The sequence below is a fragment of the Onychomys torridus genome, chromosome 1, assembly GCF_903995425.1.
Source record: "Onychomys torridus chromosome 1, mOncTor1.1, whole genome shotgun sequence".
Classification (NCBI taxonomy): Eukaryota; Metazoa; Chordata; class Mammalia; order Rodentia; family Cricetidae; genus Onychomys; species Onychomys torridus.
The window spans coordinates 275,258-289,084 of record NC_050443.1 but is presented as its reverse complement, the minus strand read 5'-3'; the positions used below and the strand labels follow the sequence as shown (position 1 = coordinate 289,084).

Sequence of the window (13,827 nt, the reverse complement as noted above, 5' to 3'; positions counted from 1 at the left end):
TGACACAAACGCCCTTATAAAACTGATTTTATCATCCAACACATTAGCAAACAACATGGCTGTGAACAAAAACCAAATTCTCTGGAATAACTGACCAATCCCAAACCACACTCATTCAGTCCATACATAAGACAATCCTTGCAAAGAACAGGTCTCACCCCAAGTGGACTGTCAAATTTAGCAAAAAGAATCGTCCAAGTTTCCTCTCAGTCCCGAACAAAGGACTTGGGGAAGCAGGAACCAAAATTCCTCTTCCTCCTTTTCTTCATCCTTCTTATTTTCTCTTCCAATATTTCCTCCTCCTCCTCCTCCTCCTCCTCCTCCTCCTCCTCCTCCTCCTCCTCCTCCTCCTCCTCCTCCTCCTCAATCGCCTCTTTCTTTCTTCTCCTTCTTCCTTGGGATTTTTGAAATGGGGTCTCATGTAGTCCAGGTTGTCCTGCAACTTCCTGTGTAGCTGAAGATGCTCTTGAATTCCTGGTCATTCACCATTAGCCTAAAAAGTACTAGGTATAGAGGGCTGTGTAATCACACTAGTCTAATACATTCTCATCATTATCATTTAATGCAAATGAGTTCACATCCGTGCGGTGTACACGTATGACAAATGCGGTCTGTGCTGAATGCCAAGTATTTTTATCTCCAGTATTCTTTGTGACAGGCACTGACTGCCCCTGCATTTCCGAGGTCACTAAGACCCACAGAGACTCCCCGCAGCTCTCGCAGATGGAGGTCTCTGCGCCCATCCCCACCACCAACCGCTCCTCAGTGCTGGAGTTCGTGCTTCTGGGGGTCACCGACAAGCGCGCGCTCCAGCTCCTCCTCTTCGGGGTCCTCCTGGTCACCTACACGCTGACCTTGCTGGGGAATCTGCTCATCGTCGCCCTCACCTTGGTGGACCTCCGCCTGCACACCCCGATGTACTTCTTCCTGCGCCACTTCTCGCTGCTGGAGGTGGGTTTCACGTCCACTGTGTCCCCGCAGCTGCTGGCACACCTGCTGGCGGCGCGCGGGGCCATCTCCCGCCACCGCTGCTTTGCGCAGATGGTTCTCTACTTCACCCTGGGGGCGGTGGAGACCCTGCTGCTGGCGGTGATGTCCACCGACCGCTTTCTGGCCATCTGCCGGGCTCTGCGCTACCCCGCGCTCATGACGCCGCGCGTCTGCTCCTCCTTGGTGCTGGCCTGCTGGGCAGTCACCCTCCTGGCCCTGCCTGGGCTCTTTGCCTGGATGTTGTCTCTCCCTTTCTGTGGCCCGCGAGTCCTCAATCACTTCTTCTGCGACAGCTCCCCTTTGCTGGAGCTGGTGTGTGCAGACACCAGGCTTCTGCAGCTGGTGGCCTTCCTGGTGGCTGTGTGCACCCTGCTCATTGCTACACTGATCACAAGTTTGTCTTATGGCTGCATCATCAGCACCATCCTGCGCCTGCCTGCAGCTGGGGCTCGCAGCAAGGCCTTCTCCACCTGTTCTTCCCACATCCTGGTGGTGTCGATGAGCTATGGGAGCTGCATCATCATGTACCTGAACCCCACACAGACAGGGAGGCTGGACCTCAACAAAGGAATAGCTTTCTTCAACACGACAGTGTCACCCCTGCTAAACCCTTTCATCTACTGCCTCAGGAACCAACTGGTCCACAGAGTGTGCAGGGATTTGCTGCTCAGGAGCAGGGAGCTTTCTTCTAAGATATTCAGAGCATAAGACTGCAAAGCTGTGCTCTTGGTGTAATGGCATTGTTACTGATTTGCTTATTAGTGTTTGTGGATGTGTGTATTTAGGTTTTCTGTGGCTTGAACACCGGGACTGTGCTCACGGTGAGGCCAAGTGCTCCATGTTTGAGCTACACCCTCAGCCCTCTTTTCCATTGTTATTTTTAGACACTGTCTCAAGAAGTTACTGAATTAAAGTTGGCCTTGAACTCACACTGTAGGTGATGAAGTGTGGGTATCTCCATCCTCTGGCCTCTGTCTCCTGAGTAGCTGGAATTGGCATGTGCTGCCAGGCCTGGCTGGTTGAATCTAAGTGGAATCATTTTTCCCTTTATTTTTATTTGTTTGTTTGCTTTATTTTGTGTGTCTGGGGGAGTGTTTTGTCTGCATGTATGTCTGAGCACCACTTGTATGCAGTGCCCACCAAGAGAGGCCAGAAGAAAGGTTCCCTGGGACTGGAGTTACAGATGATTGTGGCTGTCCTGTAGTTGCTGGGAATGGAACCCAGGTCCTCTGGAAGAGCAACCAGTGCTCTTCACTGCTCAGCCGTCTCTGCAGCCAGTGAAAGCATATTTATTTGACTAGGGAAGACAAACAACAGAACAAACAAGCAAACAAACAAAATTACTTTTAATGCTCACGTTGCCAGGCACAATGGTGCTACCAAATTCATATTTACGGCCTGTGCCACAAGAAGTCAACTTGGGCTGCCCATCCTTAAGAAGCCAATGAAAATAGCTAACTTAACAATGAAAAGCAGACTTTTTTTTCCATTCGGCTACACTGGGAAGAGAGTACAAAGTGAGCCAGTGATCACTGCTCCACTCAAGACTCTCTTCAGGGACCTGAAGAGAGATTAAAGTTTAAACAGAGAGCCAGGGATAAGCTCGCCTAAGCTCTCCTAAATCCTGAGTCTCCAGGAGGTCATAATTCATAGAAGAAAACCTAATGCTGTTGTTTTGTTTAAATGTGCATGCTAGCCCGGCAGTGGTGGTGCACACCTTTAATCCCTGCTCTCGAGAGGCAGAGGCAGGCGGATCTCTGTGAGTTCGAGGCCAGCCTGGGCTACAGAGTCAGATCCAGGACAGGCTCCAAAGCTACACAGAAAAACCTGTCTCAAGAAACTTAAATAAATTTAAAAAATAAATAAATAAATAGATAGATAGATAGATAAATAAATAAATAAATGTGCGTGCTGAAAAGGTTGGAGAAGTGGCCCAGGGGTTAAGAACAGTGGTTGCTCTTGCAGAGGACCCAGGTCCAATTCTCTGTACCCACATGGTGGCGACCATCTGTAATTCCAGTTCACGAGCATCTGATGTTCTTTTCTGACCTCCCAGGGCACCGGATGCATGTTCCATGCATGCAGGCAAAGCACTTATACACATAAAATAAAATAAATACATACTTAAAAACGAAAACAAAAAACCAGTTGTATTGGGGCACTGGTGGCAGTGGCCTATGCCTTTAATCCCAGCACTCGGGAGGCAAGGCAGGCAGATCTCTGTGAGTTCGAGGCCAGCCTGGTCTATAGAGGGAGTTACAGGACAGGCTCCAAAGCTACAGAGAGTCCGTGTCTCGAACCCCTCCCCTCAAAAAAAATAAAAAGTTGTATTTTGGCACTGCCTTCTAAACATTTATGTTAATGCCCATAGATGGGCACTGCTCCTAACCCTCATCAGAAAAATTCCATTCCAGTGTGGGCAACAAGGTAGAAACACATAACCCTCAAAGTGCTGATAGCCAGGGACTGTTGGGTACTCATCCCTAAACAAGGCATTTCTATTAACTCATTCCCACAAAGGGAACATCACAGAAGAAGAACTGAAAAGAAATCAAGATCTAGAGAATGAGGAATGGTATTGAATCTGTCTTCTGGACAGGACAGGGCTTTTGTAGCCGTGGTTACCTGAACAAGATTAAGCTAATGCTGTCATCAGTCAGCATTCCAACAGGTAGCACTGACTGGACTCCGCGGTTTACCAAAACACACCAAATCAAAATGAACCAAGAAGCTGGGGGAGTGTGGGGTGTGCACGTCTTTGATCCCAGCAGTCTCTGAGGTTTCTGAGGTCAGCATTTAGTGCCAGCCCTGTCTACAGACGGAGTTCCAGGACAGCCAAGGCTACATAGAGAAACATTGTCTCAGAAAAAGCAAAGGAAAGAGAACACGAAGTTAGGAAAGTGACCTGTGAATGGGTGTCTATGAGAGTGGGCAGTGGAGGGGTAGATATACACACCTTGTAAATATATGTTTGAAATCATCAAAAATAAATAAATGATATTCTTTTAAATATTTTTAGATGTATTTAGTTGTTTGTTTTGGGGGGTTGAGACAGGGTTTCTCTGTAGCTTTAGTGCCTGTCCTGGATCTCACTCTGTAGATCAAGCTGCTGGGATTACAGGCATGCCCCACCACCGCCTGGCTTGTTTGTTTGTTTGTTTAAAGATTTATTTATTATGTATGCAGTGTTCTACCTGCATGCCAGAAGAGGGCACCTGATCTCATTACAGATGATTGGGAACCACCATGTGGTTGCTGGAAATTAAACCCAGGACCTCTGGAAGAACAGCTCTTCACCGCTGAGCCATCTCTCCAGCCCTAGATGTATTTGTTTTTATTACACTGAATGCATGTCTTTGTACCATATACATGCCCAGTGCTACAGGAGCCAGAATAGAGTGGCATCACCTGGTACTGGAGTTATAGATGGTTGTGAGCAGTCATGTGGGAGCTGGGAAACAGACCTGCAACCACTCTTTTTGTTTGTTTGTTTGTTTGTTTGTTGTGGTTTTTGAGACAGGGTTTCTCTGTGTAGCCCTTGTTGTCCTGGAACTCACTCTGTAACTAGGCTGACTGCAAACTCAGAGATCCACCTGCCTCTGCTTCCCAAGGGCTGGACTAAAGGCGTGCACCACCACCGGCTGGCCAATCTGCAGCCACTCTTAACCAATGAGCTCACTCTCCACCCTCCAATAAATAATAATCTATAAATAAATAAAATAAAGATGAGACTCCAAACAAGTTCTCATGGGCAACATCTGAAGGAAGTTGAGTTAATCACTCCCTTAAGGAGGATGAAAATTTTAGATGTTTTCTGGGTCCCTGAGGTCTGAGGCCTTGGGGGAGCCGAGAGGGCAAGGTCCTTTATCTTCACACTGGCTGCTTGCAATAATAGTGTCTCTGGAGAGCAGGGCAGCTCCATGTCTTGCAAGGACCTAAAAATATTTCTTTTGTCTCTCTCTCCTTGCCTTCCTGTGGGCTTCCTAATCCCTTCCTTTCTCTGTGTCTCTGGTTGTTTTTCCTGTTTTCTGTCTTCCTGAGGTTCATGTCTTCCCTTTCCTCCCTGACCACTCCTCCTGTTGTGTGTTTTTTCCCAGCTGCCTCTCTTCCTCATCTCCATCTCTGTGGACCCTCGCTGTGTTCCCACCTTACAGTGGCGGTTCTCACCCTTCCTGCAGCTGAGATCCTCAGGCTCTGGTGACCCTGACCATACAATTATTTTCGTTGTGACTTCACATCTGTAATTTTGCTTCTATTACCAATTGTAATGTAAATATCTGATAGGCAGGATGTCTGATATTCGACCCCTGTGAAAGGGTCATTCGACCCTCAGAAGGGTCACAGCCCACAGGTTGAGAACCTCTGCCTTACAGGATGTGGTGATCTATCATGTACCCTAATAAAATTTGTCTGAAGATCAGAGGACAGGACAAGCCACTAGATAAAACACAGACGCCAGACAGTGGTGGCACACACTTTTAATCCTAGCACTTGGGAGGCAGAGATCCATCTGGATCTCTGTGAGTCAAAGCCACCCTGGACTACACGAGGTTGACTCAGTCTAGGAGAAAAAACAGAGCCAGGCAGTGGTGGTACACACCTTTAATCTCAGTACTAGGAAGCACACATTTCTTTAATCCCAGGAAGTGATGGCTGGGCAGAAAAAGGTACATAAGGTGTGAGGAGACAGGAACTAAAGCCTTTTCAGCAGAAACATCCGTTTCAGCCTGAGGCTTTTTCAGCTGGAGCCTTTTGGGTGAGGACTCAGAGGATTTCAGTCAGAGGATTCGTGGAGTTGGTGAGGTAAGAGGTGATGGCTGTGTGTGCTCTGCTTCTCTGATCTTTCAAAGTTTTCTTAGTTTATTTATATATTTATTACACAACCTATCACCACAGCAGGGTCTGACTGTGTGTGTGTGTGTTTCTATTCTGCTCTGAGGATTTCTTGTCTCTGTCATTTGGGCTGGTTTGACTAAGGAACCTCTCTCATTAGTCCATTCCTGCCATGTGCTTCTATGGGAAAACTTGAGACTAAGTACCTTGGCCCTTCATGATAAAGGGGACTGAAAACTTCCAGGTAATTTATTTATTTATTTTTTTTTATTTCAGAGCAGAGTCTCACAGTGTAGCTCAGGTTAAGTCTCAAAACCATGATGTGCCTGCCTCAACCTCTTAAGCATGGAAATTGTGGTATGCGTCCCCACATGCAACCTTCCTGCTCTTTGATCCCCAGTCAATCCACTGGCTGTGAAGGTCAAGGTCGCAGAGAAACAGAATCCTGAGAGCAATGAGAGTGTGGGTGTGGGCAGTCAACCCCAGCTGGGTCCGAATCTCCACCAGTGTTCCTGCAAGGAAGCAAGGGACTCAAAAATGTTTGTGCACTTACCAAAAATACATTTTACCATTCAAAGGTATAAATGAGCAACATAACAGTTGTAGGAAGAAACTCAAACATTGTCTATATCCTGGTCACTTCCAAACGATATTTAACTCAGTCCATATATGAGAAAATCCTTGCAAAGAATAAGGTCTCTCCCCTAAGTGGATCATCATATCCATCAGGCTGGATTAGCAAAGTTTTCATTCACTACATAACAAGCATCTTGGGGGAGTAGGAAGCAAAAATCATCCAATTAAAGTAATATTTTTTTAAAGATTTATTTATTATGTATACATTGCAGAACACCAGAAGAGGGCACCAGTTCTCATTATAGATGATTGTGAGCCACCATGCAGTTGCTGGGAATTGAACTCAGGACCTCTGGAAGAGCAGCCAGTGCTCTTTACTCTGAGCCATCTCTCCAGACCTTTAAAGTAATATTTTTGTGATTTTTTTTTTTTGAAGTGTGATCCCAGGCTACAGTGATGGCTCAGCAGTTAAGAGCACTGGCTGCTCTTCCAGAGGTCCTGAGTTCAATTCCCAGCAACCGCATGGTGGCTCACAACCATCTATAATGGAATCCGATGCCTTCTGTCTGATACCCTCTTCTGTCGTGCAGGCATACATGCAAATAGAGAACTCATATACAAAAAATATAAATAAATAAATCTCTTTTAAAAAGTGTCTTTTGAAATGGAATCTCAGAGAGCCCTGGTTGGCCTGAAACTCCTGTGTAACTGAGGCTGATATTGAACTCCCAATTGTGCTTCCTCAGCTGTCCACAAGCTGCCATTAAAGGAGTGCGTTACCACCACAGAGGTCTAAATTCTTTTCCATGCTTGTGCGGTTGAACGTTGGAGATATCTGACATTCACGCGGTGTTCACGTGCTCATGTTCCAAGCGAGGCTTTATGTCCTGCATTTGATTCGCACGCAGTGCTCTTTTGTGACAGGCACTGACTGCCCCTGCATTTCCGAGGTCACTAAGACCCACACAGACTCCCCGCAGCTCTCGCAGATGGAGGTCTCTGCGCCCATCCCCACGACCAACCGCTCCTCAGTGCTGGAGTTCGTGCTTCTGGGGGTCACCGACAAGCGCGCGCTCCAGCTCCTCCTCTTCGGGGTCCTCCTGGTCACCTACACGCTGACCTTGCTGGGGAATCTGCTCATCGTCGCCCTCACCTTGGTGGACCGCCGCCTGCACACCCCGATGTACTTCTTCCTGCGCCACTTCTCGCTGCTGGAGGTGGGTTTCACGTCCACTGTGTCCCCGCAGCTGCTGGCACACCTGCTGGCGGCGCGCGGGGCCATCTCCCGCCACCGCTGCTTTGCGCAGATGGTTCTCTACTTCACCCTGGGGGCGGTGGAGACCCTGCTGCTGGCGGTGATGTCCACCGACCGCTTTCTGGCCATCTGCCGGCCTCTGCGCTACCCCGCGCTCATGACGCCGCGCGTCTGCTCCTCTTTGGTGCTGGCCTGCTGGGCAGTCACCCTCCTGGCCCTGCCTGGGCTCTTTGCCTGGATGTTGTCTCTCCCTTTCTGTGGCCCGCGAGTCCTCAATCACTTCTTCTGCGACAGCTCCCCTTTGCTGGAGCTGGTGTGTGCAGACACCAGGCTTCTGCAGCTGGTGGCCTTCCTGGTGGCTGTGTGCACCCTGCTCATTGCTACACTGATCACAAGTTTGTCTTATGGCTGCATCATCAGCACCATCCTGCGCCTGCCTGCAGCTGGGGCTCGCAGCAAGGCCTTCTCCACCTGTTCTTCCCACATCCTGGTGGTATCTTTCACATATGGGAGCTGCATCATCATGTACCTGAACCCCACACAGACAGGGAGGCTGGACCTCAACAAAGGAATAGCTTTCTTCAACACGACAGTGTCACCCCTGCTGAACCCTTTCATCTACTGCCTCAGGAACCAACTGGTCCACAGAGTGTGCAGGGATTTGCTGCTCAGGAGCAGGGAGCTTTCTTCCAAGATATTCAGAGCATAAGACTGCAAAGCTGTGCTCTTGGTGTAATGGCATTGTTACTGATTTGCTTATTAGTGTTTGTGGATGTGTGTATTTAGGTTTTCTGTGGCTTGAACACCGGGACTGTGCTCACGGTGAGGCCAAGTGCTCCATGTTTGAGCTACACCCTCAGCCCTCTTTTCCATTGTTATTTTTAGACACTGTCTCAAGAAGTTACTGAATTAAAGTTGGCCTTGAACTCACACTGTAGGTGATGAAGTGTGGGTATCTCCATCCTCTGGCCTCTGTCTCCTGAGTAGCTGGAATTGGCATGTGCTGCCAGGCCTGGCTGGTTGAATCTAAGTGGAATCATTTTTCCCTTTATTTTTATTTGTTTGTTTGTTTTATTTTGTGTGTCTGGGGGAGTGTTTTGTCTGCATGTATGTCTGAGCACCACTTGTATGCAGTGCCCACCAAGAGAGGCCAGAAGAAAGGTTCCCTGGGACTGGAGTTACAGATGATTGTGGCTGTCCTGTAGTTGCTGGGAATGGAACCCAGGTCCTCTGGAAGAGCAACCAGTGCTCTTCACTGCTCAGCCGTCTCTGCAGCCAGTGAAAGCATATTTATTTGACTAGGGAAGACAAACAACAGAACAAACAAGCAAACAAACAAAATTACTTTTAATGCTCACGTTGCCAGGCACAATGGTGCTACCAAATTCATATTTACGGCCTGTGCCACAAGAAGTCAACTTGGGCTGCCCATCCTTAAGAAGCCAATGAAAATAGCTAACTTAACAATGAAAAGCAGACTTTTTTTTCCATTCGGCCACACTGGGAAGAGAGTACAAAGTGAGCCAGTGATCACTGCTCCACTCAAGACTCTCTTCAGGGACCTGAAGAGAGATTAAAGTTTAAACAGAGAGCCAGGGATAAGCTCGCCTAAGCTCTCCTAAATCCTGAGTCTCCAGGAGGTCATAATTCATAGAAGAGAACCTAATGCTGTTGTTTTGTTTAAATGTGCATGCTAGCCCGGCAGTGGTGGTGCACACCTTTAATCCCTGCTCTCGAGAGGCAGAGGCAGGCGGATCTCTGTGAGTTCGAGGCCAGCCTGGGCTACAGAGTCAGATCCAGGACAGGCTCCAAAGCTACACAGAAAAACCTGTCTCAAGAAACTTAAATAAATTTAAAAAATAAATAAATAAATAAATAGATAGATAAATAAATAAATAAATGTGCGTGCTGAAAAGGTTGGAGAAGTGGCCCAGGGGTTAAGAACAGTGGTTGCTCTTGCAGAGGACCCAGGTCCAATTCTCTGTACCCACATGGTGGCGACCATCTGTAATTCCAGTTCACGAGCATCTGATGTTCTTTTCTGACCTCCCAGGGCACCGGATGCATGTTCCATGCATGCAGGCAAAGCACTTATACACATAAAATAAAATAAATACATACTTAAAAACGAAAACAAAAAACCAGTTGTATTGGGGCACTGGTGGCAGTGGCCTACGCCTTTAATCCCAGCACTGGGGGGGGGGGGCAAGGCAGGCAGATCTCTGTGATTTCGAGGCCAGCCTGGTCTATGGAGGGAGTTACAGGACAGGCTCCAAAGCTACAGAGAATCCCTGTCTCGAACCCCTCCCCTCAAAAAAAATAAAAAGTTGTATTTTGGCACTGCCTTCTAAACATTTATGTTAATGCCCATAGATGTGGCACTTGTCCTTGCCATAGCCGCTCATGCCAGGAACAAGCTCTATCCTCTCATGTCGCTGCTGGGTCCATGAGATTGTCGCAGTGAGGAGGTAGATACTCAACACTTCGTTAGAATATATTCTAACTATCATCAAAAAAAAAATAAACAAATATAGCATGCGATTGCGTATATTAGGTATAGATTGTGAGAAGAGTAGAACCAAATACATGGATTTGTAGTGCAGATTGAACAACTACCTGGTCACTAAGTGGGTGGCTTTTTGGGGTTTGGGGCGTTGGACTACCACCAGCAGCGGATTCTGATTTAGTAAATACTTCTTCAGTCAACTTGGAAGCACTGACGTGAGTGTAGAGAGCCAGATGAATGGTATTGCTGAATAGGAGAAGTGGGTGGTGAAGAGAGAGAGGATAGTCTGGGAATAGTATGGGAACTGTCTTTAACTCATTTTTCTTGAGTTTTCGTGACGTCGATCCTGTTGGGTAAGGACGAATGACAGGCTCTACAGAGCGAGATCCAGGAGAGGTACCAAAACTACACAGAGAAACCCTGTCTTGAAAAACAAAACAAAATAATAATAATAATAATAATAATAATAATAATAATAATATTTGAGATTCTTGCAGAGAACCTTCCCTCAGTTTCCAGCACCCCCATGGTGACACATCTTTAACTACCGTTTCCAGGTCTTGGTGCACCCTCTTTTGGCCTCATGTGCCTATCCAATGCCCATACATACATGTAGGTAAAACACACACATACACATAAAATAAAATAAATAAATCTTTTAAAAACATAAGCTTATGTGAATGCATGAGTGCATGTCTGAGTGTATGTGAATCACATGCATGCAGGTACACTCTGAGGCCAGAAGAGAGCCTCCGATTCTCCTTGAACTGAAATTACAGGCAGTTGTGAGCTGTCAGGCGTGGGTGCTGGGAAATAAATCCAAGTCCTCTGCAAGAGCATTAAGTGCTCTTAGCCAGCAAGCGGTCTCTCCAGGCAATGTGTTCTGTTAGGTATGGAAGGCAAGCCTGTAAATTCCAGTACTGGGAAAGATAACCATGGAGGATCAAAGGTTTTGAGGTCATCCTTGGCTACGTATCAAATTTGTTGCCAGTCTGGGCTACGTGAGTCACTGTCTCCAAAATATAAAAATAAAAAAAGGCAGGGTATGTGTAGTGTGATCTGAAGAACTCTTAGGACCCGGCAGAGTCTTGAAGTTCATGATTAACAAGTGTCAAGTGGGATGGTGACTGGATTCTGGAACAGGAATTTAGTAAACACTACATGTTAATATTCTGACCTGGTCCTTGAAATCCTGCTCCTTGGCGCCACCCTGCGTGTAAAAGGAAAAACTCCGCCCAAACTGTCCCCCCGCCCCTCTCCCGCCCCTCCCTTCTTCTCTCCTCTGCTTTTCTCCGAGGAGGTGCGTACTCTCCCCCCTCTCTTTCCCTCTTTTTCTCTCCCCTCTCTCTTACCCTCTACCAAATAAAACTCTTCACTGAGAGCTGTCTGCATGGCGATGGCGCCTCTGTCTCTCACCCACCATGGGGCACCTTGGCTCTGCCTCCCGCCCGGACCTCTACTTACCAAGACTTCCTGCATATGATACAGTATCACAACACTAAGGGAACTGGATCAATCGAACTCTTCATTCTGCTCCTTCTGTCCGTACTTGTACCAAACACGCAAATGCCGCATCTCACATGGTCACGAATCAGAATCACCAGAGCATCTCGCCTCAGCATGTCCTGATTGTCTTAAATCATATGGGAAGGCGATTGTGAGTGACGCTTTCTGGTAGCAATTCAGATGGAAAGGGCGCAGCAGATGTAAGATGACTCCCTTGGCCTTCCTTGAAGCCGCTGCTGCCAATTCCTTCCCTAAAAGCACAGCCGGCATTTCCAGGCTTCCATTCCAGACCGAGGACCTAAAGTACTTCAGGAACTTTCTCCATCTTCCATGCCAGATTGGGACTATAGAGGCACCCAGCCCCTTGGGTTGAACAACTCCTGGGTTGACAGCCTCCCCAGTGAGAAACAGCTACCGTCTCCAATTGCTGAAGCGCATAAACTCTGTTGGGCATCACTTAATCTGTCTATGATCCCAGCTCCAGGAGGTGGAGGCAGGAGAGTCAGAAGGTCCAGGTCATCTTCAGTTGCTGGAGACAGCTTGTGCTACATGAGACACAGTTAACAAACAAACAAACCCGAGCACCGGACTGCTGATGCCTCTGTCACTATTTCTTAGTCTGCAGTTCGCTGAAGGCTCACGGGTAGGTTTCCTGAAGTAGAGCTGAGTCTGTCAAATCCAAGGCCCGAATCCGTTTCGCATTTTAGAAACATGCTTTTACCACCCATCCAGTCAAACTCCTCTCATTGCGGACGAGAACGGCTTTAACCGCCAATCCAACTCAAATTCTAAAAATACCCATCCAGATTCAGCAGCAGGCACACCAGGAATTTCAAATGTCACGTTTGCACCCATCTTACCATATTTTCCACATTCTTTGGTTTTGAGGCAGACCCTGGGGGCCTGAGGAGAAAAGGCTGGCCGTAGAGTCTGAAGCCCATGGCCCGTGGAGAGTCAAAAGTTCCAGCGCAATGAACACATGCTGTGCAGGTTGCCAACCCAGAAACAAACTTCCGCTTCTAAAGGAGTGTGTACAGGGCTGGCAAGATGGCTCAAGCCAGTAAAAAAGCTTGCTGAATAAGCTTGCTGATCAGAGTTTGATCTCCAGAATCCACAGGAGAGAACTGACTCCCCAAAGCGATCCTTCCACTTCCACACTCAAGCTACGGTGTCCGCTAAGTGCGTATCAGGTATGGTGTGCACCTCTTGAATCTCAGCCCTCCAGACACGCCACCAGATCTCTGTGAGTTCAAGCTCTACATAGCAAGTTGTAGGCCAGCTAGGGCTACACAGTAAAACACTGTCTCAAAAAACAAACAAACAAACAAACAAAAACACCAACAACAACTATTAGCTCTCTTTAGGAACTGAGGGTGTAGCTCAGTTGGTAGAGCGCTTGTCTGTTATGTAATATTTTTATTGCATTCTGCCAATAAAGTTTGCTTTGAATCAGAGGGCGGAGCTAGCTACCAGTCGACCAAAATTAATCATAGAGGTTTTGGAGGCCTGAGGACAGATAGAGAAACAGGAGGTAGTAGAGCAGGGCTTAGAGAGAGGGTCTCAGCCCTTTTGGAGGGAGGAATGCAAGAGGTAGGAGGGCACTCACTGGCCACTCCTCCCCACTTTTCTGATCATTCAGGTTCTTACCCCGATATCTGACTCCCGAGTCTTTATTGATAAAAAATAACTAGGGCCTAGAGAGATGGCTCAGGGCTAAAAGCATCTGGCTGCTCTTCCAGAGGTCCCGAATTCAATTCCCAGCAACCACATGGTGGCTCACAACCATCTGTAATGAGATCTGGTGCCCTCTTCTGGCCAAAAGAACACTGGATACATAATAAATAAATCTTAAAAAAAAAAAAAAAAAAGAATAACTAGATAAATGCATCACTTGTCTTAAATGCATGAAGTCTTGGGTTTGATCTGCAGCACAACATAAAATTTGGTGTGGTGCATGCCTGTCATCCTAGCACTTGAGAGGTAGAGGCAGGAGGAACAAGAGTTCAAGGTCAGCCTTGGTTTCACAGTGAGGTTGAGGCTTCTTTGGGTCATATGAGATCCTGTCTCAAAAAAATAAATAAAGCTGAGCAGCGGTGACACATGCCTTTAATCCCAGCACTCCAGAGGCAGAAGCAGGTGAATCTCTGAGTTCAAGACCAGC

The 13,827-nt window shown here is 47.4% G+C and overlaps 2 protein-coding genes across 2 annotated transcripts; both read left to right on the top strand.

Annotated features, from left to right (window-relative positions):
• Window positions 1–723: 723 nt before the first annotated feature.
• On the top strand, window positions 724–1,874 carry LOC118573856 (olfactory receptor 49-like). Its single transcript, XM_036174351.1, has one exon. It carries the CDS (start codon window positions 724–726, stop codon window positions 1,696–1,698), a length of 975 nt encoding a protein of 324 aa, XP_036030244.1. The 3' UTR covers window positions 1,699–1,874.
• A 5,514-nt stretch (window positions 1,875–7,388) lies between these two features.
• Window positions 7,389–8,539, top strand: LOC118572822 (olfactory receptor 49-like). The gene has a single exon (XM_036172698.1). It carries the CDS (start codon window positions 7,389–7,391, stop codon window positions 8,361–8,363), a length of 975 nt encoding a protein of 324 aa, XP_036028591.1. The 3' UTR covers window positions 8,364–8,539.
• Window positions 8,540–13,827: the final 5,288 nt, after the last annotated feature.

What these genes read in the sequence shown, in the direction of transcription:
- LOC118573856 (XM_036174351.1), top strand. Translation starts at nt 724, where the DNA reads ATGGAGGTCTCTGCGCCCATCCCCACCACCAACCGCTCCTCAGTGCTG.
- LOC118572822 (XM_036172698.1), top strand. Translation starts at nt 7,389, where the DNA reads ATGGAGGTCTCTGCGCCCATCCCCACGACCAACCGCTCCTCAGTGCTG.